The 24,463-nt window shown below is 36.5% G+C and overlaps 1 protein-coding gene across 1 annotated transcript in view; it reads right to left on the bottom strand.

Moving 5' to 3' along the window:
- The window catches only part of frmpd4 (FERM and PDZ domain containing 4), a 175,563-nt gene extending 162,318 nt beyond the window's left edge, over positions 1-13,245 (bottom strand). The window contains exon 1 of the mRNA XM_087266272.1: positions 13,097-13,245. Coding sequence (XP_087122398.1) covers positions 13,097-13,179 — 83 coding nt within the window. The 5' untranslated portion in view covers positions 13,180-13,245. The remainder of the gene's footprint in view (positions 1-13,096) is intronic.
- Between the last annotated feature and the right edge of the window lie 11,218 nt (positions 13,246-24,463).

Raw genomic sequence — 24,463 nt, 5'->3', positions numbered from 1 at the left:
GACTGGTAACTTCACAGCAAGGGGGAATGTGGGAAAAACCGGCTCCTGCTGCATTTGCATCTGAGTATGCTGAAACTCGGCTTCATCCCCCCAACTCACACATATGGTCATTTCAATGTTTGAATGTTCTAAATTAACCAAACTGACTTTAACTATCATGTTTGATATCATTTGAAATGTCTCAGTGCGATTGGTACAATGGTCTCATTCTCTCAGAAATAGACATAATCAAAACAATAAATATATAACTTCAGGCATCTTTTGAACCACTGTGAAGGGTGTGACTTTTATATACACACACACCCCCTTCCTTGAGGGAATTCTTGGATTATTTAAGGTAAGGGTTGAGAAAAACTGAGCGTGATTCTGCCTAACCAGATCAGCCCATAACATGGCTTGTTCCATGTTAAGTATATTTCAAAGTCAGGAATGCATCTTTTTCATCTTGGATTTATCTTTGATAATTTGATGTTTTGTATTGATCGTTTATGAATTGACTGATTGAATTGGCATAATACATTTACCTGACTAATAAATTGTTATGTTTTGAATGATTCAAACAGAGTTTGTGTTATTATCTTTAGTAGATTGTGGTAATTTCATAGCACCACAAGCCCCTGTTCAGGTTAGTAGCGGACTAGAACACGGTAGACGGAGCATTGCGGCACGCTATACGATGTCTCTAGAGCTCCGACTAACAAATTGGCATTTATTCATGTATACTTAGACTGTAAAAGGATATCTAAGGGGATAGTCCTTCACCCGATAAACTTTTAATACTATTTAGATAGTATAGTGATTATTCAAAGTTACTACTAGTTTAAGTACGACTGGTCTGCTTAATTCTATAGTAATGATCGTTATATGACTAAATAGCTCTGTTTGATTTAGGAGGTACAGATCTATGGGGACCGCATAAAAAATATCCTAATCTGAGTAAGTAGGGTTCTGCCTTTTTAGGATAGCGGTCAATCGCCACTGTTTAGTGACCAAGACTGACATGCTTGTGCTTAAGAAATTGTATACTCGGCCGGTACAAGATTCAGGATGTTATAGAGATCCCAATGAACGAGAATAACATAAAATGATGAACCGTAGAGAATATTCAATCATAATCTAAAATAATGTGAACGGAAACAAAATAACCTTCTCAATGTTTTATAATTGGAGTCAGATAAAACGAGGATAAATATATTAATATTCTAAACCACCTCATACTAAAATTGGAGTCAGATATGAGTTAAGTTTAATATAAATCAACATTGTGCACTGGAAAGACCGAACATGCAGTGAACCTTCATCCACCATTGGATACCGTCATTGGACCAACTGGCTGGACCCTACACAGCCAATAGCAGGTGCACTGAAAAAAGTGTTGCATGCAGAACTGTTGCAAACAATTTATTTGTGCTGAATTTAAACAAACACATTAAGTTTAATAATGTTCAACTTAATTTGTTTGTTTAAATTCAGCCCAAATGAATTGTTTACAACCACTTAACGTAAAAAAAAAAAAGTAAATCCAAGGAATCGTCTTTGAATATTTTTTTTTTCTGTGTGATAATATGAAAATATGAAAAAATAAAAATATTAAAAATATGAAATAAAATATTAAATATTTATTTAAAATATTTTATCATAAAATAAAATATGATAAAATATTAAAATCATTATCTTTAAAATAAATAAACACTTTTTTAACAAAACAACACAGCATGTTTTCATTTAGAGTGCACACCTGGGAATACGCTTGATTTGACATATTTAATAACCCGAGCATGGTGATCTGGAGGAATTTAAATGTGTGTCTTATCAGGCCGAGATTGTAATAAAGAATCATTTTCTTTGAGCCGAAACGCACGTCACCGAGTGTCGCTCTGGCTGAATATCAAACAGCTCCGTTAATAATCTCAATGTGAATCGGAGAGTTAGATCAAATCAGAAAGTGGGACAGAAGTCATTGAGGAAACATTATATAATAGCCCACTGTGTCAAAGCAACAGCTGAATATTAAAATCCCAAATGTGGCGCATTATTCAAAGTCTTTACAGATGAAGTCTGCAATGAGGGAAATCATTTCCATCTGATGGGGGAAAGAATTGAGTGCGCAGGTAGAAACTGAGCCCGAATGCGTGACAATCAGTAAGTGGTTTTAGCTTGAAGGAATCCCTGAGCAACAGACGGCTTAACATTATCCTTACCTTAGTGTGTATACTGAGCATTGCAAGTGTTTCTGACTGCTGAATAGTTATGAAATCACACACAATATACCACAGTGATGCTGAATGCTTGATTCTGATTGGCTGATGAGCATTCTGAGGTGTTTGGTTATTGTCAGATAAACGCACAGCTAAAGTAGTGAAGGTTTTGCGTGCATTACAGCTCCATATCACTCCGCTGAATAATTTGAGTTATTTACATCAAAACACAACAGTCCAACAGTGTTGGACGTGAATTCAATTAGAACAGGGGTGTCAAATGTATGGCCACTGGATGGCGCAATAGAAATTCATTCATTCATTTTCTTTATGGCTTAGTCCCTTTATTAATCCAGGGTCGCCACAGCGGAATGAACCGCCAACTTATCCAGCATATGTTTTACACAGCAGATGCCCTTCCAGCTGCAACCTATCACAGGGAAACAACCATACACACTCATTCACACACATACACTAAGGACAATTTAGCCTACCCAATTCATCTGTATCGCATGTGTGACTTGTGTGTGTTTGTTTCCTAGTACTGGGTTGTGGCTGTGTAAAATATATGCTGGAATAGTTGGCGGTTCATTGCGTTGTGGTAACCCCTGATAAATAGGGGCCTACGACAGAGGAAAAATTAATGAATGTTGGACAATTCACACACTCAACGGCTGCAGTTTTGCTCACGTGGCGGAGGAGATGAAGCTATTGATGAAGGGGCTTGGTTTTGACCTGCAGTCTATGGTTTTGACCAGTCTTTGGTTTTGACCAGTCTTCTGTTTTGACCAGGCTTCGGTTTTGACCAGGCTTTGGTTTTAACCAGTCTTCGGTTTTGACCAGTCTTCTGTTTTGACCAGTCTATGGTTTTGACCAGGCTTTGGTTTTGACCAGTCTATGGTTTTGACCAGGCTTCGGTTTTGACCAGTCTATGGTTCTGACCAGTCTTCGGTTTTGACCAGTCTATGGTTTTGACCAGGCTTTGGTTTTGACCAGTCTTTGGGTTGAACAATCTTTGGTTTTGACCAGGCTTTGGTTTTGACCAGTCTATGGATTTGACCAGTCTATGGTTCTGACCAGTCTTCGGTTTTTGACCAGTCTATGGTTCTGACCAGTCTTCGATTTTGACCAGTCTATGGATTTGACCAGTCTATGGTTCTGACCAGTCTTCGGTTTTGACCAGTCTATGGTTTTGACCAGGCTTTGGGTTGAACAATCTTTGGTTTTGACCAGGCTTTGGTTTTGACCAGTCTATGGTTCTGACCAGTCTTCGGTTTTGACCAGTCTATGGTTCTGACCAGTCTTCGGTTTTGACCAGGCTTTGGTTTTGACCAGTCTTCTATTTTGACCAGTCTTTGGTTTTGACCAGGCTTTGGTTTTGACCAGTCTTTGGTTTTGACCAGTCTTCTATTTTGACCAGGCTTTGGTTTTGACCAGTCTATGGTTTTGACCAGGCTTTGGTTTTGACCAGGCTTCTATTTTGACCAGTCTATGGTTCTGACCAGTCTTCGGTTTTGACCAGTCTATGGTTTTGACCAGTCTATGGTTTTGACCAGTCTATGGTTCTGACCAGTCTTCGGTTTTGACCAGGCTTTGGTTTTGACCAGTCTTCTATTTTGACCAGTCTTTGGTTTTGACCAGGCTTTGGTTTTGACCAGTCTTTGGGTTAAACAATTTTTGGTTTTGACCAGGTTTTGGTTTTGACCAGGCTTTGGTTTTGACCAGTCTTTGGGTTGAACAATCTTCGGTTTTGACCAAGTTGCATTTGACACTCATACCTTGCTGTGTGCTCTCATATGTGACAAATATTTGACAGAAAACACAGCTGTAGGTTGAAACAGAGCATGATTGTTTAATGCTGAATCAGGCATATTTATGTGTTTGTACACAACAAGCGCTGCATCAGTACAGTAGTGGAAAATATGAACAAAGTGTGCCTCAATATGTAGGTCAACATAAGCCAAATCTTTCAGAAGTCACACACACACACACACACATATACACACACACAGACACACACACACACAGGGTCAGACGTCAATCAGGAGAGTTTGGGAATATTAAGGTCAGTCGTTCTGCTTTTGCTGGACTCTCATCTAAAACCAAAAGCTGCTGATTTGATTCACTTACAAACTCTGCCCCTTTAAATCCGTCCAGGCTTAAATTCAGCACTTGATGGAATTTGTTTGATGTACGAAAGAAACTTTCAAGTAAGATGTGGAGAGAAAATCTCTCCAGGGATTCAGGTTACACTGTAAAAGCTATCTGTTAATGAACAGTTTCTGTGTTTTGTGATCCACAAGTGTTTATTTGCGGTGGTTTTGTAATATACAACACCAACCTGGACAATACAGCACTGCAAACTATTACTAATGTTCAGAAAAGTCACTTAGTCAAGGCTAAAAGTTGTTAAATGAAAGACTGAGGTCCCATAATGCAATTCACAAGCAGAAATTAATGGGGAAAAGTGAAAACATGAATCGGAAAATATGGAAAACTGCTAATTCATGGATATTTTTGACAGTTGCCCCAATCAGCAGTGATCTATTCCATACAGATTGCTGGAGGACTACAATCCTGTCTCCATATGGACTACAACTCCCTTCAGGCACCACACACACACCTGTTATGATGGTCCTTTGATTACTCACCCGCAGCTGAGAGCTGCTCAAGTTCTGATTACATGGACTACATGTAGAGCACACTCACACACATACTTTGCTGAGTCTTGTTTGGTTAACACCCTGTAACATTATAAGGTGTTTCCTGGATTAGTTTCTCTTTGTTTTGACCTTTGCTTTGTTTTATCGTTTACCCTGTCTGCCGCCTGTATCGACCATCTGCCTGACCCTGACGACGCCTTCAAATTTACTAGTTTGTACCCGTTTGCACTGACCATTGCCTGTCTGACTATGACTCTTAATAAAACCTGCACGTGGATCCTCAATTCCGTTGTCAGCGTCCAAATGGTACAACTGTCTAGTTTTGAACCTGACAGATGGATCAGTGTTTGGAAACAAAAGCAGATTCAGGAAACACTGGAACAGTGAAAACAGCATTTCTACAAAAGTAAAGAGGACCTGTTGTGCAAAAATGACTTTTATAAGGGGTTTAAACCCAGTTGTGTGTCAGCAGTGCGTGAATATCTCCATGGTCAACATGAATTAATTGTATTTGTTCTAATCAGACTTGCTGAAATCAGTCTGCAGAAACACTTTGATTGACACACAGGCATTTGTAGCTCCGCCCTGTTTTAAAAAGAGCACAATCTCATTTGCATTTAAAGCGACAGTCACCAAAATGCCACAATTAGTATTAAAGAGCCCATATTATGTGTTTTTGAAAATTCCCCTTCATGTAGTGTGTAACACAGCTCTAAGTGAAGTGAAGTATCCAGCTAAGGCTTAAATCTGTTAGAGTACAGTGTTTAAAACGGTTGATTCATCTATAAAAGAGTCGACTCATAGTGCTTCAAACGAGTCGACTTGATACCGAGTCATTAGGTGTTTCGTCATGACGTACGAACAAAACCAAGTTATTCACGTGCACGTGCAAACCCGGGAGATTTCAAACCTGAGGCCCCGCCCTCTGACATAGAAACCCAGACACACACACACAAACACACACACGCACAAACATGCCGGTCGATTGAAGTCACACTGCAGATGGATATTATCGAGTCTCTACCCAAAGATGAAACCTCAGCATTATAACCAAGCAGTTGGAAACTACTGGAAATTACATGCTACAAAGAATACATCATCGGCGTTTGTTAAAGGAAGGATCAGTAACTTACTGATGGACGTCAGGATGGGTTTCTTCCTCCATTTCTCAAGTGTAAGTACGTGCGATTAAAGTTGTTGCCTCGTTTACTCGAGCTTGCAAATGTATTTAGTTGTGATTTGTTACTTGTAACCGCGTGTACTGTATCAGGTTAACTGGCTATTCTCTTATCGCGTGCAAAGTCACGTTAAAAACGCATCGCGTGCTGCTTTGTTTACGGAGCTCCGTGGACGAGGGTAGTGTGTGCGTGAGTGTGAGTGTGTCGTCCGGAGGTATGTGTGTGTGTTTGTGTTTGTGTGTGTGTGCGCGCGCGTTGTCGCCCGGAGGTGTGTGTGTGTTTTTGTGTGTGTGTGTGTGCGCGCGCGCAAGGACAAGGGCAATATGTGTGTTTGTGTGTGTGTCTGTGAAAAGAGCAGAGTGAGACAAGCTAGGAGATCTCCTCGACAGTTTTTGGAGTTTTTGCTCAATAAAATAGTCAGTCGTCAGTATTTTCAAGTCCATAGACTGTATTTACATTGACCCACTGGCAGCTAAAATCCACGCCTACACTATCGAGCGTGTATGAACTGTGATTACTTTTATATTGCTGATTAGCTGTTGGGCATTTCACTCTCTGACTGAAGGCAGTCGACCAATCGCAACCGACTGTCATCGGTCCAATCAGCGCAGATTAGCTCCGCGCTAAGGAGGGGTTTGGGAACAAATGAATCACTGGACGATTCATACAGGAGTCGCTGGGATAATTAGGTAAAAATAAATGCAGATTATAAGACCATGAAAGTGTTTTTTGACCTTGCATGCATATTAGACTGTTGTTGGAGACCCTTACAACCAAGATATGACCCTATTTCATGTATAATATGGGCTCTTTAAAGTCTAAAAGGGTCAGTTTCGGAGAGATAGAAAACATTATCTGTGTGCTATTTTGAGCTCAAACTTCACACACACTCTAAAGACATTTGAAATAAAGTCTCAAACTATTTCCAGTATGATGTGGAGTTAATTAAGATTTTATGTCCACAACAAATTGTGCATCAAGCTGTTTTATAATTTAGATTTTGCCTTAAAAATGCATGTAAGCACAACTTATTTTTTTGTCTGCAAAATGGATTTTTAGTAAGTAGAGGGCTTTAGATCAAAAGGTTTTAAGGATGAGAAACAAAGTGCAAACACTGCAGAAAACGGCAAAGTATGCATATGCAAATAATGCAGAACGTGCATAACATGAGAAAGCAGATCTGGACATGACAGAAGTGCACATACAGTACATTTTACAAGAAAACAGAGTTACTTAAAGCTTGTCAAGGTTATATTTAGAAATTGAATTAAATTAGATTATATTAGGGTGAAGCAGTGGCGCAGTAGGTAGTGCTGTTGCCTAACAGGCTTGGCTGGGTCAGTTGGCGTTTCTGTGTGGAGTTTGCATGTTCTCCCTTCCTTCGCGTGGGTTTCCTTCGGGTGCTCCGGTTTCCCCCACAGTCCAAAGACATGCGGTACAGGTGAATTGGGTAGGCTAAATTGTCCGTAGTGTATGAGTGTGTGTGTGTGTGTGGATGTTTCCCAGAGATGGGTTGCGGCTGGAAGGACATCCGCTGCGTAAAAACTTGCAGGATAAGTTGGCGGTTCATTCCGCTGTGGCGACCCCGGATTAATAAAGGGACTAAGCCGACAAGAAAATGAATTTAAATTAAATTAAATTAAATTAAATTAAATTAAATTAAATTAAATTAAATTAAATTAAATTAAATTAAATTAATAAACTAATAAAGTCTATTTAATCCTTCAAAAATAAAATAATATAAATAATGTTTTAATTATTTTAGGACCATTAAAACTTAAAAAAATATTTAATTTAGTATAATACTAATATTTTAATAATTAATTGCTAACAAAAGTTATTTAAAACATAAACAGTCACTTTTGTGCATTTAATTTACAAACATTAAAATGCTTGACATTATTTTATCCTATCATATCATATTATATTGTATTATTCATTTTCTTTTCGGCTTTGTCTCTTTATAAATCAGAGCTCATCACACTAGAATGAACCGCTAACTTATCCAGCATATGTTTTACACAGTGAACTGACCCAGCCGAGGCTCAAACCACCGACCTTCTTTCTGTGAGGCGACAGCAAGACCTACCGCGTCACCGCATTGCCATTATATTAATTATATTATATTATATTATATTATATTATATTATATTATATTATATTATATTATATTATATTATATTATATTATATTATATTTACATATTTTATTATATGATATGACACCATTTACAGTATAATTAATAATAATTTATTATGAAAATTTAGGGAAAACAAAGCTGTTTCATTCATTTAATAATTTTTCTTCAGCTTAATCCCTTTTATTTATTATATATTCCAGCATATGTTCCAGCATATACAGTGGATGCCCTTCCAGCTGCAACCCAGTACTGGGAAACACCCATTGACTCTCATTTACACACACTCATATACTATGGCCAATTTAGTTAATCAATTCCCCTATAGCGCATGTGTTTGGACTGTGGGAGAAACCGGAGCACCCGAAGGAAACCCACGCCAACACAAGGAGAACATGCAAACTCCACACAGAAATGACCACTGACCCGAACCAGCATTCTTCTTGCTGTGAGGCCACAGTGCTATCCACTGAGCCACCGTGCTGCCTCATTATATAATTTATTTATTTTTAATAACTTATACTTAAAATATGAGACATTTAGATAAAAAAAAATGTATTGAACTATTTGGGGAAAATATAAAATGCCATGCACCAGCAATAATGTAAGAAAAGTTGCAAAATAAATGCTGTAAAATTGTCAAACGGGCATGAAAATCACAAAGACAAGCGTCCACATTCCTCTGGTGACTATAAAAACATTCACAAGCGCTGAATCTCAGACACAACTGAAGGAAAAACCAGACTAATGACCATAAACGCATTAAATCCAGCAACATGTTCTGAAAGTAAAACAACTTTTGATATATGTCGATGTTGGAGTCAAAGGTTTAGCATCTAATCAAACTCTACAACAACGCGCCGTCAACATTAACAAGTCATGTTTTACCTTTAATGTTTAGTGTTTAGCACAAGGATGGTAAAAATTAAGAACAAAATAAACAATATAAAGAGAATAAATGGATCATTTGCTATGACATCATCAATATTTAGGAACTGTTTAGCTGTTTATCTAATGTGATTTATCCGTTACTATTACTTTGAGTTTTCCTTTCATTTTTCGACGATTGCATAATAAACTATGCTGGTTTACTGCAAACAAATCATAATAATAATTTAAGTTTTAAGTCTTCAGACCATTGTACTATATGTTATTAATGTATTGTCCATTAAAAAATTTGTTTTATCTAAAAATAATGTACACAAAATGCTAAAAATATCTCAAAAGTGTAGTAAAACTCTCTCAGTCACACTTTGCAACAAGGTTTTGTCAGGTAAAATGTTCAAATCATGAACTAATAATGTATAATACTCGTGCATCATTTATTAATCATAGGTCATCATTTACCAATGCATTGTTAAAATCCACACTTGTGCTTGTTTAATGCACAATTAACAGCTTTTTTTTCCATTAACTAACATTAACAAAGATGAATAAATACTGTATAGTGTATTGTCCATTGAAAAATTGGAGTTTTATCTAAAATAATGAATGCAAAATGTCAAAAACATCTCAAAATTGTACTAAAACACTGTCACACTTTACAACAAGGTTGCATTAGTAAAATATGCATCATAAACTAATAAAGAACAATACTCATGCATTCAGTTATTAATCAGTTCATCATTTACTAAAGCATTATTAACATCCACACTTGTGCTTGTTTACATTAATGAATGCGCTGTGAGTTACGTCCATTAAGCTGTTAACAAACATGAATCTGCTGTAATAAAAATATTGATCATTGTTAATAAATGCATTAACTAACATTAACTAATACAAGCTTATTATAAAGTGTTACCAATAAAATATGGCAAATAAAATATGACTATAGCAGGGAAATATTACTTCAGTTTTTAATTTCACATTTAAAAAAATGAGAATCTTCTTAATAATTAATAAAGTTAACCAGAAATTTAAAGTCAAAATAATGTGGAGTATTATATTTATTTTGAGTATAAATGTAATATTTTTAGTGTAAGAATAATTCCTAAAGCAACTTTTTTAACAGTCTCATTTAACTTGACTGCTGTTTCAAAGATAAATGACAATTTAATCTAAAATCACGTTTAAATGATGCATGTAAAATGCCAAAATATAAATAAATAAAACTCAAAGCCATAGTAAAATTCATGGTTGCACTTTTGATGTTTCATTAATGTATTTATTAATATCATGAACGGATAACAAATGATGCTTAAAGCTGTGCTTGTTTACATTAATGAATGCACTGAGAGTTATTTACATTAAGTAACATTAACAAACATGAATCAATGCTGTAATAAAAATATTGATCATTGTTTGTTCATGTTAATAAATGCATTAACTAACATTAACTAAAAAAGCTTATTATTATAAAGTATAACCAATAAAATATGGCAAATAAAATATGACTATAGCAGGAAAACATTACTTCAGTTTTTAATTTCACATTTAAATGAATGTAAAATCTTCTTTATAATAACAAATAAAGTTAACAGCTAATTTAACGTCAAAATAATGTGGAGTATAATATTTATTTCGAGTGTAAATGTAATATTTTTACTGCAAGAATAATTCCTAAAGCAACTTTTTTAACAGTCTCATTTAACTTGACTTCTGTTTCAAAGATAAATGACAATTTAATCTAAAGCCACGTTTAAATGATGCATGCAAAATGCCAAAAAATAAATAAATAAATCTCAAAACCATAGTAAAATTCATGGTCACACTTTTGATGTTTCATTAATGTATTTATTAATATCATGAAGGAATAAGAAATGATGCTTAAAGCTGTGCTTGTTTACATTAATGAATGCACTGAGAGTTATTTATATTAAAGTAATGTTAACAAACATGAATCAATGCTGTAATAAAAATATTGATCATTGTTTGTTCATGTTAATAAATGCATTAACTAACATTAACTAATACAAGCTTATTATTATAAAGTATAACCAATAAAATATGGCAAATAAAATATGACTATAGCAGGAAAATATTACTTCAGTTATTAATTTCACATTTAAATGAATGGGAAAAATTATTATTTCTGATAATTAATCAAGTTAACAGGCAATTTCAGAGTGAAAATCAACTTTATTTAACTTGACTTTCATTTCAAAGATAAATGTATCTAAATTATATAAAATCCCTTTAAAATGATGCATGCAAAATGACAAAAAAGTAAATAAATACAATCTCAAAACTAGTCAAATTCATGTTCACATCTTTGACATTCCATTAGTTAATGTTAATGTATTTATTAACATCATAATCTAATCACAAACAATACTTGAGCATTGTTTATTAATGAGTTATAGTATTAATACATTATTAAAATCCACACTTGTGCTTGTTTACATTAATTAATGCTCTCTTTGTGAAATGAATAACGGCTGTAATCAATGTATTGATTGTTGTTTGTTCATGTTAATAAATGCATTACCTAACATTAACTAAAACAAGCTTCACCAATAAAATATGGCAAATAAAATATGACTATAGCAGGGAAATATTACTTCAGTTATTAATTTCACATTTAAATGAATGTAAAATCTTCTTTCTAATAATTAATAAAGTTAACAGGCAATTTAACGTCAAAATAATGTGGAGTATAATATTTATTTTGAGTATAAATGTAATATTTTTAGTGTAAGAATTAAACCAACTTTTTTAACAGTCTCATTTAACTTGACTGCTGTTTCAAAGATAAATCACAATTTAATCTAAAATCACGTTTAAATGATGCATGCAAAATGCCAAAAAATAAATTAATAAAACTCGAAACCATAGTAAAATTCATGGTTGCACTTTTGATGTTTCATTAATGTATTTATTAATATCATGAACGGATAACAAATGATGCTTAAAGCTGTGCTTGTTTACATTAATGAATGCACTGAGAGTTATTTACATTAAGTAACATTAACAAACATGAATCAATGCTGTAATAAAAATATTGATCATTGTTTGTTCATGTTAATAAATGCATTAACTAACATTAACTAATACAAGCTTATTATAATAAAGTATAACCAATAAAATATGGCAAATAAAATATGACTATAGCAGGGAAATATTACTTCAGTTATTAATTTCACATTTAAATGAATGGAAAATCTTCTTAATAATTAATAAAGTTAACAGCCAATTTAACGTCAAAATAATGTGGAGTATAATATTTATTTTGAGTATAAATGTAATATTTTTAGTGTAAGAATAATTCCTAAAGCAACTTTTTTAACAGTCTCATTTAACTTGACTGCTGTTTCAAAGATAAATGACAATTTAATCTAAAATCACGTTTAAATGATGCATGCAAAATGCCAAAATATAAATAAATAAATCTCAAAGCCATAGTAACATTCATAGTTGCACTTTTGATGTTTCATTAATGTATTTATTAATATCATGAACGGATAACAAATGATACTTAAAGCTGTGCTTGTTAACATTATGAATGCACTGTAAGTTAGTGTCATTAACAAACGTCAATAAATGCTGTAATAAACATATTGCTCATTGTTTGTTCACGTTATAATCTTAATATCTTTTCTTTTTCATTCTTTTATAACCTGTTTTAACACATTTTAATCTGTTTTTAATCATATACCTAAATCTTTTTTATTCCTGTTTATGTAAAGCACTTTGAATTGCCTCTGTGTGCTATATAAATAAACTTGCCTTGCCTTGCCTATAACATTAATTATCAATGAACAGCTTTGTTTCCATTAAATAACATCAACAAGGAAGAATAAATACTGTCATAAATGTGTAGTCCATTGTTTATTAACAAATGTAAATGTACAAATGTAATGTAAATGTTAATGTCAGTGTTAATAAATGCATTAACTAACACAACCTCATTGTAAAAGCGTAACCAAATTCACAATGCACAGAAGAGCAGAGGAAGCTTGGATTAAAGTCCAGCGAACTTACTGTATGACTGTAAAGACGTCGAGCTCCTCGCTGGGCTCGGGGTCTTCATTGGCCCGTGCTTTGTTCTGCTGTCCCTTTGGCATACTTTAGTCTTTCAGCATAAAAGATCCGCGTGTGTGTGTGAGTCTTCCAGGTGAAATTCAGCATCTGATCCGCTCTGAATAAACTCCTCTCACACACACACATACACACACACGGATGGATGGATGGATGGATGGGGCGGCGAATGTGGAGGACGAGCCCTGAGGCGGAGAGAAAGAGAGAGAGAGAGAGAGAGAGTGTGTGTGTGTGTGTGTGTGTGTGTGTGTGTGTGTGTGTGTGTGTGTGACACAGAGAGAAACTCAATAGGTTTTTATACATACAAACATACAGTTGGAGTCAGAATTACACTCCCTCCTGTGAATTTCATTTTTTTTCTCAAATATTTCCCAAATGATGTTGAACAGATTTAGGATTTTTTCACAGTATTTCCTCTAATATTTTTTCTTCTGGAGAAAGTCTTATTTGTTTTATTTTGGCTAGAATAAAAGCATTTTTAAACCCATTTTAAGGTCAATATTATTAGCCCCCTTAAGCAATATTAGTTTTGGATTGTCTCCAGAACAAACCACTGTTATACAATGACTTGCCTAATTACCCTAACCTTACCCTAATTTACCTAGTGAAGCCTTTTAATGTCACTTTAAGCTGAATACTAGTGTCTTGAAGAATATCTAGTCCAATATTATGTGCTGTCATCATTCAAAAAGAAAAGAAATCAGTTATTAGAGATTTCTTTCCTTTAAACAGAAATTGGGGTAAAAAAAAATATACTGGGGGCTTAATTTTAATTAATTTGATTAATTCTGACTTTAACTGTATATACATAATTACATATAACAAATAATTACTTTCAAACACCGTTCAAACATGCTTCCTTGCATTTATAACACTATAACTACTCCTTTATGGCAAAAATTAACATCTCTTCATATAGTGAGCACAAAACATTGCCACAACACAACTTCTATATCATTCATAGCTTTGAAAATAATGTAAACACATGATTTTTTATCCATCCCAGTCTCATTATTGATACGAACCCCTATACACATTTCTGGAGAGCGTGAAATACGTCCCAGGAGCTACTTTTTTTTTTGCAGTTTTTGCAGTTTTTGTTTCTATGAATCTACCAGAGTTTAGCTTAATAAAACTAATTAAATAAATTAAAATGAAATAATTAGTTACAGATTGCTTTTAACGTACTTCAACATGATTAAAACTCATTTTAAACGCAGATAAAATAAAACTTGTTATTTTCAAATTCAAAGCAAACTAAGCAAAAGCCAGTTTATATTACTACTACTCATGGCGCAGAGATTAAATTAGTGTCCCAGTACAAATATCTTGGAATTTTAATTGATGATACACTTTCTTTTAGTTCTAGAGTACGCTTTTTGAGATCTCAAATTTCTCTTGCGAGTGTCATTCACGCCTGCTGTTCCTGCGTAAATCCACTAGAGGCCGCTGTCGACTGACTGACTGACTGACTGATTGATTGATTCAACACAGACTCATTCATTCATTCATTTTCTTGTCGGCTTAGTCCCTTTAGTAATCTTGGGTCGCCAAAGCGGATTGAACCGCCAACTTATCCAGCACGTTTTTACGCAGCGGATGCCCATCTAGCTGCAACCCACCTCTGGGAAACATCCACACACACTCATTCACACACACACTCACACACTACGGACAATTTAGCCAACCCAATTCACCTGTACCGCATGTTTTTGGACTGTGGGGAAAACTGGAGCACTCGGAGGAAACGCACGCGAACGCAGGGAGAACATGCAAACTCCACATGAAACGCCAACTGAGCCGAGGCTTGAACCAGCGACCTTCTTGCTGTGAGGCATCACCACTACCTACTGCGCCACTACGTCACCCAACACAGACTCAGTAGCCCTATATACATTTCTGGAGAGCTCAAATTATGTAGCCAGAAGTACTTTAGGCTGCATTTCATCTCTAAAATGAATGACACAGGGGCGGTATGATGCCATTCCATTCCACACTTACGAGCTGACCACTTACCTCCATGTGAATGGCTTTACTGCTGTCACCAGTTTGTCCAGTGGCTCACCGTGTATGTCGGCTGACTTGAAACACAAAGAGGAGTTGACCACGAGGACAGGGTTCAAGTCTGGCAAAGAATGATTTTGGAAAGCAGATAAGACAAAAACAAAAGCTAAAAAATAAAAAAACAAGTAAATAACAGGGTGAGAATGCGGTAAAATCTAAAAACATGTTAAAAATCAACCGAGGGCTTTTCTTTTTCTGCCTTGCTTTTGAAAACACTGTGGGTTGGGATTAGGGAAGGGGTGGGCGGGTCAATCGGGGCTTTTGAAAACACTATCGGTTGGGTTTAGGGAAGGTGATGGGTGGGGTGATCAGTCAGTCAGTCCACAGCGCCCCCTGGTGGATTTAATTCAGAAGAGCAGGCGTGGATGGCACTCGCGAAAGAAATCTGAGGTCTGAAAAAGCGTACACAGCGACCTCTGGTGGATTCACAAAAACAAAAACTGCAAAAAAAAAAAAAAAAAGGTAGCTCCTGGGACGTATTTGGCGCTCTCCAGAAATGCATATATGGGTACACATTCAGAATGAGCCTGGGTTGGAAAGACTGATTGACAAACTGACCGATTTCCCCACCCACACCCTTCCCTAAACATAACAGACAGTGTTTACAAAAGCAATCCAGAAAAAAGAAAAGCTTGATTTTTACCACATTGTTAGATTTTACCACATTCTCACCCTGTTATTTACATGTTTATTTCATTTTTTGCCTTTTGTTTTTGTCTGGCCAGCTTACTGGAACTGTTCTTCACTGGACTCAAACTCCGTCATCATGGTCAACTCCTCTCTGCGTCTGTAGTCTGCCGATGTATATGGTGAGCAACTGGTAACAGTGGAAAAGCCGTCCAAGTGGAGGTATGTGCTCAACTGGTAGCACGAAAAAAAACAGAAGCTGTCGGTGGCATCATATCGCCTCGTAACCTTTGTTTGAAAGACCAAATGCAGCCATACGTACCTCTAGATACATAATTTGTGATTCTCCAGAAATGTATACGGGGGTAAGTTTTCACAATGAGCCTGTGTTATTTTTATCAAATTGATGAAAAACATCAATACACCTTATCCAGAATTACCTTCGAACTTGTTTATTTGACTTATTTCATAAATCGCCATTTTTCATATACCCAAAATAAAATCAAGTAACTGACTGACACTCAGAAGCTCTCCTCCAAAAAGGCTCACTAAAAGACGTTAACTAAAGTACTTTTAATTAATTCAGAGCTGTCATAAACACAAAATATTCAGTTCAACATAGAGTTAAAGCAAAAATATACTATTGCAAACCATCTGAATCCATGCACAGTTGTGTATTGTATTTTTGGTAACACTATACTTGAAGGAGTGTTCATAAGACTGTCATTAAACCTTTATAATCATGACATGACGCATGAGATTTTAAGACTGCTTATTACAACTGTTATTAAGCATCATTCGCTCAGTTAGGACATTTTAAATGCAAAGATGACGCTGTTTGTTATGACAACTTGACATAAACAATTACGTTTTGTCTTTGTAGTGACAACTTGGCATTAGCAAGACAATAGAACCTGTCATAAATCTGACATAAACATGACATATCGTGAAGCTGTTGTAAAGATGTATAAAAATTAAACCAACATTGGAAAAAAGCATCAGAAACAAACCTTTAAGCCTTTCACAATGTACAACACAATGAAAAATGGTTTCCAAAATGGAGAGAGAGAGAGAGAGAGAGAGAGAGAGAGAGAGACTCAATAATGAAAGCCCATCACATTACGGGCCAGTGCCTCGGCGAGCCACAGGGATCAATGCGAGAGCAGCTGCCCTGTGATTCACAGTGGCTTTGACTGAGAGAAAGAGGACAGAAAGAGCCAGCAGTACAAACACATCACAACAGCAGCTCAATATCAGAAACACTGAAACACACCACAGAGGATACACTGCATTTCTGCAGTCAGCCGCTGCCGGACACCAGACGCTGCTGCGTTTAACACAGGTGGAGTACATGTGCAGGGCTGGGTGTTTAAATTAGGGATACACGGCTGTTTGAAATATTCGATTCTGATTGGCCAGTCTAGACATTCCAAGCAAATGTTATTCCCAGATAACAACTTAAACCAGGGGTGTCCAAAGTCGGTCCTGGAGGGCCGGTGTCCTGCAGAGTTTAGCTCCAACTTGCTTCAACACACCTGCCTTTCTAGTTTACCTAGTAAGAGCTTGATTAGCTTGTTCAGGTGTGTTTGATTAGAGTTGGAGCTAAACTCTCCAAGACACCGGCCCTACAGGACCGAGTGTGGACACCCTTGACTTAAACTAATCCCATTCTGTGTCTAAAAGCTTAGTTTTGTGACAAGAAGCAGGGTAATAAGCAGGATAAAGTACACCCAGGTGGTTGTTTTTACAGAATAAACCCTTCAGTCTTTTACAACAGCTGCTGATAAACATGTCATGTTTTATTCAACACAGGCTCATTCTGAAAACGTAGTCCCGCGAACGTTACTGGAGACCACAAATTATGTAGCCGGAGGTACGCATGGCTGCATTTTATTTATTTAAGCGAACGCTGTGGGGCGGTATGACGCCGTTCCTTTTGCGCTTACCGGCTGACCCCTTACCTCCATGTGGAGGGCTTTCCAGCCGCAACCAGTTTGTACAGTTAGCTCGTCGTGTACGTCAGCAGACTTAAGATGCAGAGAGGAGTTGACCGCGACGACGACCAGGTTCGAGTCCGGGGAAGAGCAGTTCCAGAAATAAGGTAAGATAAAAAATAAAAAACCCCAAAAAATAAAATCATCTGTCATTGTGCCTATATTTAAAAGTGGCGATCCACACTCTTCAAGTAATTACAGACCTATCAGTATTTTACCTATAGTTTCAAAGATTGTAGAAAAACTGATAGCCACACAAATTACAAATTACTTAAATAATAGTTCTTTTGCTTTACATCCATTGCAGTTTGGCTTCAGAGCAAACTACTCAAGTGAGATGGCAAATTGCTACTTTACTGAAAAAGTAAAGTCTTTATTAGATAAGGGGGGTATCATTGGGGCTGTGTTTCTTGATTTTAGGAAGGCTTTTGATACTGTAAATCATAGAATTCTCATGTCCAAATTAGTTGGTTTTAACTTCTCACCACAAACTTTAAAATGGATAGAATCTTACTTGTCTGGTCGCACACAGTGTGTTAATATACAAAATTACAAATCTGCCCCTCTAGGTATATCCACAGGTGTTCCACAAGGATCTATTTTGGGCCCTTTACTTTTTACTTTATATATCAATGATCTCCCATCTATGTGTCCTAACAATAACATACAAATGTATGCGGATGACACTGTTATATTTATTCATGGTAGTAGTGTGTTACAAGTTGCAGACAGACTCACAGAATCACTGGTACATCTTTCAGCCTGGTTAGATCAATGCTGTTTACAGTTGAACATCTCTAAAACCGTGTGTATGTTTTTTTCTAAGAATGGTAGGCTAAGTGTAGTACCAGATGTATTTGTATCAGGGGAAAGATTACAAGTTGTATCTGAGTACAAGTACCTTGGAGTTTTAATAGATTCAAAACTATCATTTCAGTCTCAGGTTAAAAAGGTTTGTAACCGGGTCAGATTCAGTTTAGCAAATTTTAGATTTATTCGTGATCAGATGTCATGTGAGGCTGCTCTAATCTATTATCACTCCATGATCATTTCTCACATCACTTATTGTTTAACCACTTGGTCCCAAGCCAGCATCACTACTCTGAAGCCACTTAAATCTTTATACAAGCAATCCATAAAAACCCTTGATAAGAAATCAGTTCAATATCACCATTGTTTAATATTAAAGAAATGCAACCTGCTTAGTTGGGAAAATTTAATTACATATGTACATATCTGTTTAATGTTTAAGACTTTACATAACCCGACTTCACCATTAAATCAGTTTATAAATATTAGAACGACTGCTCACCGAACTACTAGAGGAGGTGACAGAGGAGACTGCATTATTCCTCTCAAAAAAAGCAAATTCAGTCAATCTGTATTTTCAGTGAGAGCTGGGAATGGATCTCCATCCCACCAACAATTAGAAGATCATGCACTTTCCGTTCTTTTCAGTCTCATGTTAGAAATTGGTTATTGACAAATCAGCATTGTCAGCATTAGTACTGTATTCTAGACACATTTGTACTGTTGTCTTTGGCTTTTTGTCCTCTGCTGCCATCAGTCTTTTCTTTTTTTTCTTTTCTTTTTTTTCTTTTCTTTACTTTTTTAACTGTATTTCTTATGAAAGTGTATTTAATGTTTAATGTTGTGTTTCTATTTTAGGAGTGACTTTTTAACATTCTGTAAAGGGTCTACAGATGAAAAATAGCCATTCTTGGCTAATTCTGGCACATTTTACAGTAATGTTTATTAATGTGCATTGACCCTGTAAACAAATAAACTAAACTAAAAAAAAAAAAAAAAAATGAACAAGTGAACAACAGGCTTTTGTAAATCGTCGGCTGTGTTTAGGGAAGTAGGCGGGCAGGTCAATCGATAAAATTGGTTGGGTTTAAGGAAGGAGGAGGGTTGGTCGGTCGATTGGATGGTCGCCCATTCAATCATTCAGTCGGTCGACAGCAGCCTCTGGTTGTCATGACTGGGTATTACAAAAACAAGGGAAAGATCCAAGTGCAGGTATGGAAATCTACGGAAATGCGAAGTGCAAAAAACTAAGCACAAGAGTGAATCAAACTAAAAATAAATAGGAATCCAAAAACATAGTAATGATACCAAACAAAGTAAACAAAGAAACCAGATAACAGATACTTATACTCTACTTGCTCTACATTTTAAGGCAAGTAATGGTACTTTTACTTGAGTATGATTTTTCAGTACTCTTTCCACCACTGCATATTTCACACTCTCCAGAAATGCATATGGGTGCGTAATCAAAATGAGCCTGGGATGGCATTATATGATGGTGATCTCTGCTCAGTCCAGTTTTGATATTAAAAATTCAACTCTACAGTTTAACAAAGTGACTTTTACTAACATTTTAGTCTTTTGAGATGATATAATGTATAAGAAATAGGGATGTAACGGTATTGTAAATACCGTCATACCGCAATATTAATTTTTTTCGATATTACCGTAGTCGCATGACTCTGTAAAACTATAGGTCTTCTGAGAAAATTTGCTCAGGCGAATGAAGCGAACGGGAGGTACCGGAAACTACAATTCCCATCAGCCCATGCTTGACCATCATCCCTTGCGGTCTGTTGTCGCTACAGATCCAGTAATGCGGAAATGGAGTGTGCTGCTAGAAGCGGGGATAAAAAAGCGCTGGAAAACCCTAAAGCGGGTGTTGTCGCGGCGCGCATACTGAATAGCGGTGTTGTCGCGCGAGTTCTTATCAGCTGTGTTGTCGCGCGCGTACTGAATAGCGGGGACAGAGGGTATGTCGCGTCGCGGGGGCACTTTTGATCATTTTGGAAGGGAACTTTCTATCCAAGACTAAAAAGGGCATGTGCACTGCACAGGTTGAGCCCTGTGTGTGCACGTGCCTGCAAGTTGGGGAATACGACTAATAATCAGTCATGGGGACTGCAGAAACACAGCACACTGTTCAGATTGATGCAGACATGAGATCTCTATCTCACTCATGGTTTGTCCTCTTAAGTGGGGGAAAGACAATGCACAACGTTACCCACTGCTGTCAACCTGGGCCAAGTCATATCTCTCTGTCCCAGAAACCTGAGTCCCAAATGAGAGGGTTTTTTCTGTTGCAGGGGACATTGTAAATACCCAGAGATACCAGCTTTTACTAGATTATAGTTATATGATAATTTCCCTAAAACCCATCTCTATCTAAGTGAGTGAGTGATTAAATGTTGAATGTGATGAGTTTTCAACAATACTAAATTGAAACTTAATTTTTTTACATGGTTCAATATTTTTTGTTATTAAAATTGAAGTTTCTGTTTCAAAGCTTACAGATAGATGGCTAATATGTATGTCATTGACACTTTTGGCACTTTTTTGGAGTATTTTCATAAGTTTTGTTTTTTCCTGTAAATGATTCAATAAATACCGTACCGTGACATTCATACCGAGGTATTACCGTACCGTGAAATTCTGATACCGTTACATCCCTAATAAGAAATAATAATATATAGAGATATAAGTCTGTAAAATAACAGAAAATGTACTTTTAGAGTTTATTACAAGGTTTTTTGTAGAGTAATATACAACACCAACACAGACAAAACAGCACTGCAAACTATTACACATGTTCAGAAAAGTCACTTTTGTAAACTTTCCAACATCAAAGGTTCTTTAAGTAAAAGTTACGGTCCCATAATGCACTTCAAAACTTTAAAATGACCAACATTACACACAAAAAAGGAAAGATTTTCTACTTTCATAATTTAATGAAGGATGTACACATTTTTCCAAAGGGCCACATTAATATGATAACACAGAACAGCCATTTTCCTCAGCTTTCCCTGTGCATTTTGCATTTTTCAGGACGAACATCACTTGGCAGATGAATTATTTCATATAAACCGTTACATAAGCATATACAGAACATCGCTGTCTTCATATGTGATTGCATTTATAAATGCATTAAATAACTCAAACCCAATCTTTATCACGGGAAAAAGCAAAAACCCCTCGGTTTGATGTGGATAAATCACTTTAATAGCCTCATTGCTTTATTCCGTTATTGTTTTGTGAGCCCTGCATGTCTGAATATAGAAATGCGATGTGGTGCGTGCTGATTACATAAGCAAAATGCACTCATTTAAATGTTATAATCCGCCACGCTATCCATATGCATTCAGAAATCAAGCATGAAATGTGTATAATGTGACCTTTTTCGGCTATGTTCTAAGATTTGTCTATTTATATACAGCTGAAGTCAGAATTATTAGCCCTGCCTGTATGTTTTTTTTCCCTGATTTTTGTTTAACAACGAGCAGATTTTGTTTTCAACACATTTCTAATCATAATAGTATTAATAACTCATTTCTAATAACTCATTTCTTTTATATTTGTCATGATGACAGCACATAATATTAGACTAGGTATTTATTTAGGATACTAGTATTCAGCTGAAAGGTGCAGTAGATGATCTGCCTAAATGCTATCCGTTAGCATTACATCTTTGAAACACTCACTCTCCTGCCATCCAAAGCCACGCCTCCTGAAATCATGAACGAGCCCATTAAAGATGACGGAGACCCACTAGATTATGTCATTCGACAGTTAGAAAACTTTATAGTACTTCATAATTGTTAGGATCACCAGTGATCAGGCAGCTGCAGATCACAATGGACTACAAATCCGACATTACATGGACTACAAGTTCCAGTCATGCACCGCTCACACGCACCTGTTCCGAGTTTCAGCGATTATACACACAGACACAGCTGAAGCTCATCATTCATTCATTACAAGGACTATAAATACAGCGTGGGCAGCACAGTGGCGTTCACCTCACAGCAAGAAGGTCACTGGTTCAAGCCTCGGCTGGGTCAGTTGGCGTCTCTGTGTGGAGTGTGCATGTTCTCCCCATGTCTCTCCAAAGACATGGGGTATAGGTGAATTGGGTAGGCTAAATTATCCATAGTGCATGTGTGTAAATGAGTGTGTATGGATGTTTCCCTGTGATGGGTTGCAGCTGGAAAGCCATGTGCTGTGTAAAACATATGCTCAGTGCTTAATTTGTGAATTGCGAGGTCCTGGAACAGATCGGGGTAATGGATCCGGCAACTTACTCGAGGATAGAGAGGTATCGCGCACGAAAGTGAAGAGCTGGGGAGGGAAAGGAGTGAAGAGGGTTGCAAGTTGTGGAAGAAAGTGAAAGTGATTTATTTGGTTATTTTGGTTATTTTTGTGTCTCATCATGTGTTTCTGTTTGTCACCAGGTCTACTTCTGTGCTTGCTCCGCCTACACTCATCTCTGATTGGTTGTTTCACTTGTTCTTGCTGCAACCAATCCCATCTCTCCTGCTACCTGATTGGTCACCACTCTGCCCAAGCTCCACCCAATCCCTGCATGCCACCTGGCCTTTAATAGGTCTTCAGTTTGCTAGTTTAGGAGCAGACGCTCTGACTCTATGTTTGACACTTTGCTCGCTAGCTTGCTTGCTTGTTGTATTTTGGCTTGTTTGTTCGGTTTGATTTGTTAGTGTTTGATAGTTTGTTATCTCCATTTATTAGTATTGCTCGTCTTTATGTGATTTACACTTTGTTGAAGTTTGTTACTGTCTGTTCTTACCTTTGTTTTGCCATATCTTCCCTAACCTCATGTTTCCCTGTGAGTTTAGAAAGACTGGTAGGTAAGTACGTCACGTGACATACACATCAGCACATAGATTAACATTTGTCTAGATACACCAGGTAAGAGGGTGTGTGCCAACCTGTGTATTTATGGTTTAATTGTTAGTCAGTGTAGAAATTCATAGGACGTCATTGACGTTGAAGATTTCTTTTTCATATCTTTTGTTCATTAGAATAGATTAGAGGAGATTTGTTGTGAATTTTAGTAAGACTGTTTGGTTCTTTTATTTAGCGCCACCCATAGCCAGTCTTTCTAACATTTAATTGTTTATTGTCTTTAACCTTGTATATATTGTAAATACCTCACTCGCTGATTCACCCTCACCTTTTTTGTAAATAAATCACTTATTTTTTAACGTATATTCTTGCTGTCCTTCCTTACTTTGTATCACAATTTGTTTTTGAGTATTTTTGCAATTACCAATTCCTCTGTTAAATGTGCAACCCCACTCCCCTAGACAAAAAGGGGTTTAACAAGGAGATTATGTAGCCAGAGGTATGTATGGCTGCATTTCGTCTTTAAAACAAAAGCTCTGGTGTGATATGACCATTTCGCACAAACAAACAAATAAACAGGTCAATCGGTGCTTTTGAAAACACTACTGGTTGGGATTAGGGAAAGACGAAGGCGGGTCAATTGGTGCTTTTGAAAACACTACTGGTTGGGGTTAGGGAAGGCGGTGGTGGATCAATCAGTCGGTTGACAGCAGCCTCTGGTAGATTCATGCGAGAACAGCAGGCTAGAATGAGATCTAAATAAGTGTACACAGGGGCCTCTGGTGGACATGCGGAAATAAAAAATATATAAAAAAAATACATCTTGGGATGTATATGGTAATCTAGACTATTAATTTAAAACTAGACATTTACACAGGGGTATGTGTAGATAACCTTTAAATTGTTCAATCCCGGACACTTTTGTCTCCGTCCAGTAGAGGGTGCTGTTGTCTTA

The sequence above is a fragment of the Danio rerio genome, chromosome 9 (assembly GCF_052040795.2).
Source record: "Danio rerio strain M-AB ecotype USA chromosome 9, GRCz13ab, whole genome shotgun sequence".
NCBI classification, from domain to species: domain Eukaryota; kingdom Metazoa; phylum Chordata; class Actinopteri; order Cypriniformes; family Danionidae; genus Danio; species Danio rerio.
This window is presented reverse-complemented; position numbering and strand designations above follow the sequence as displayed.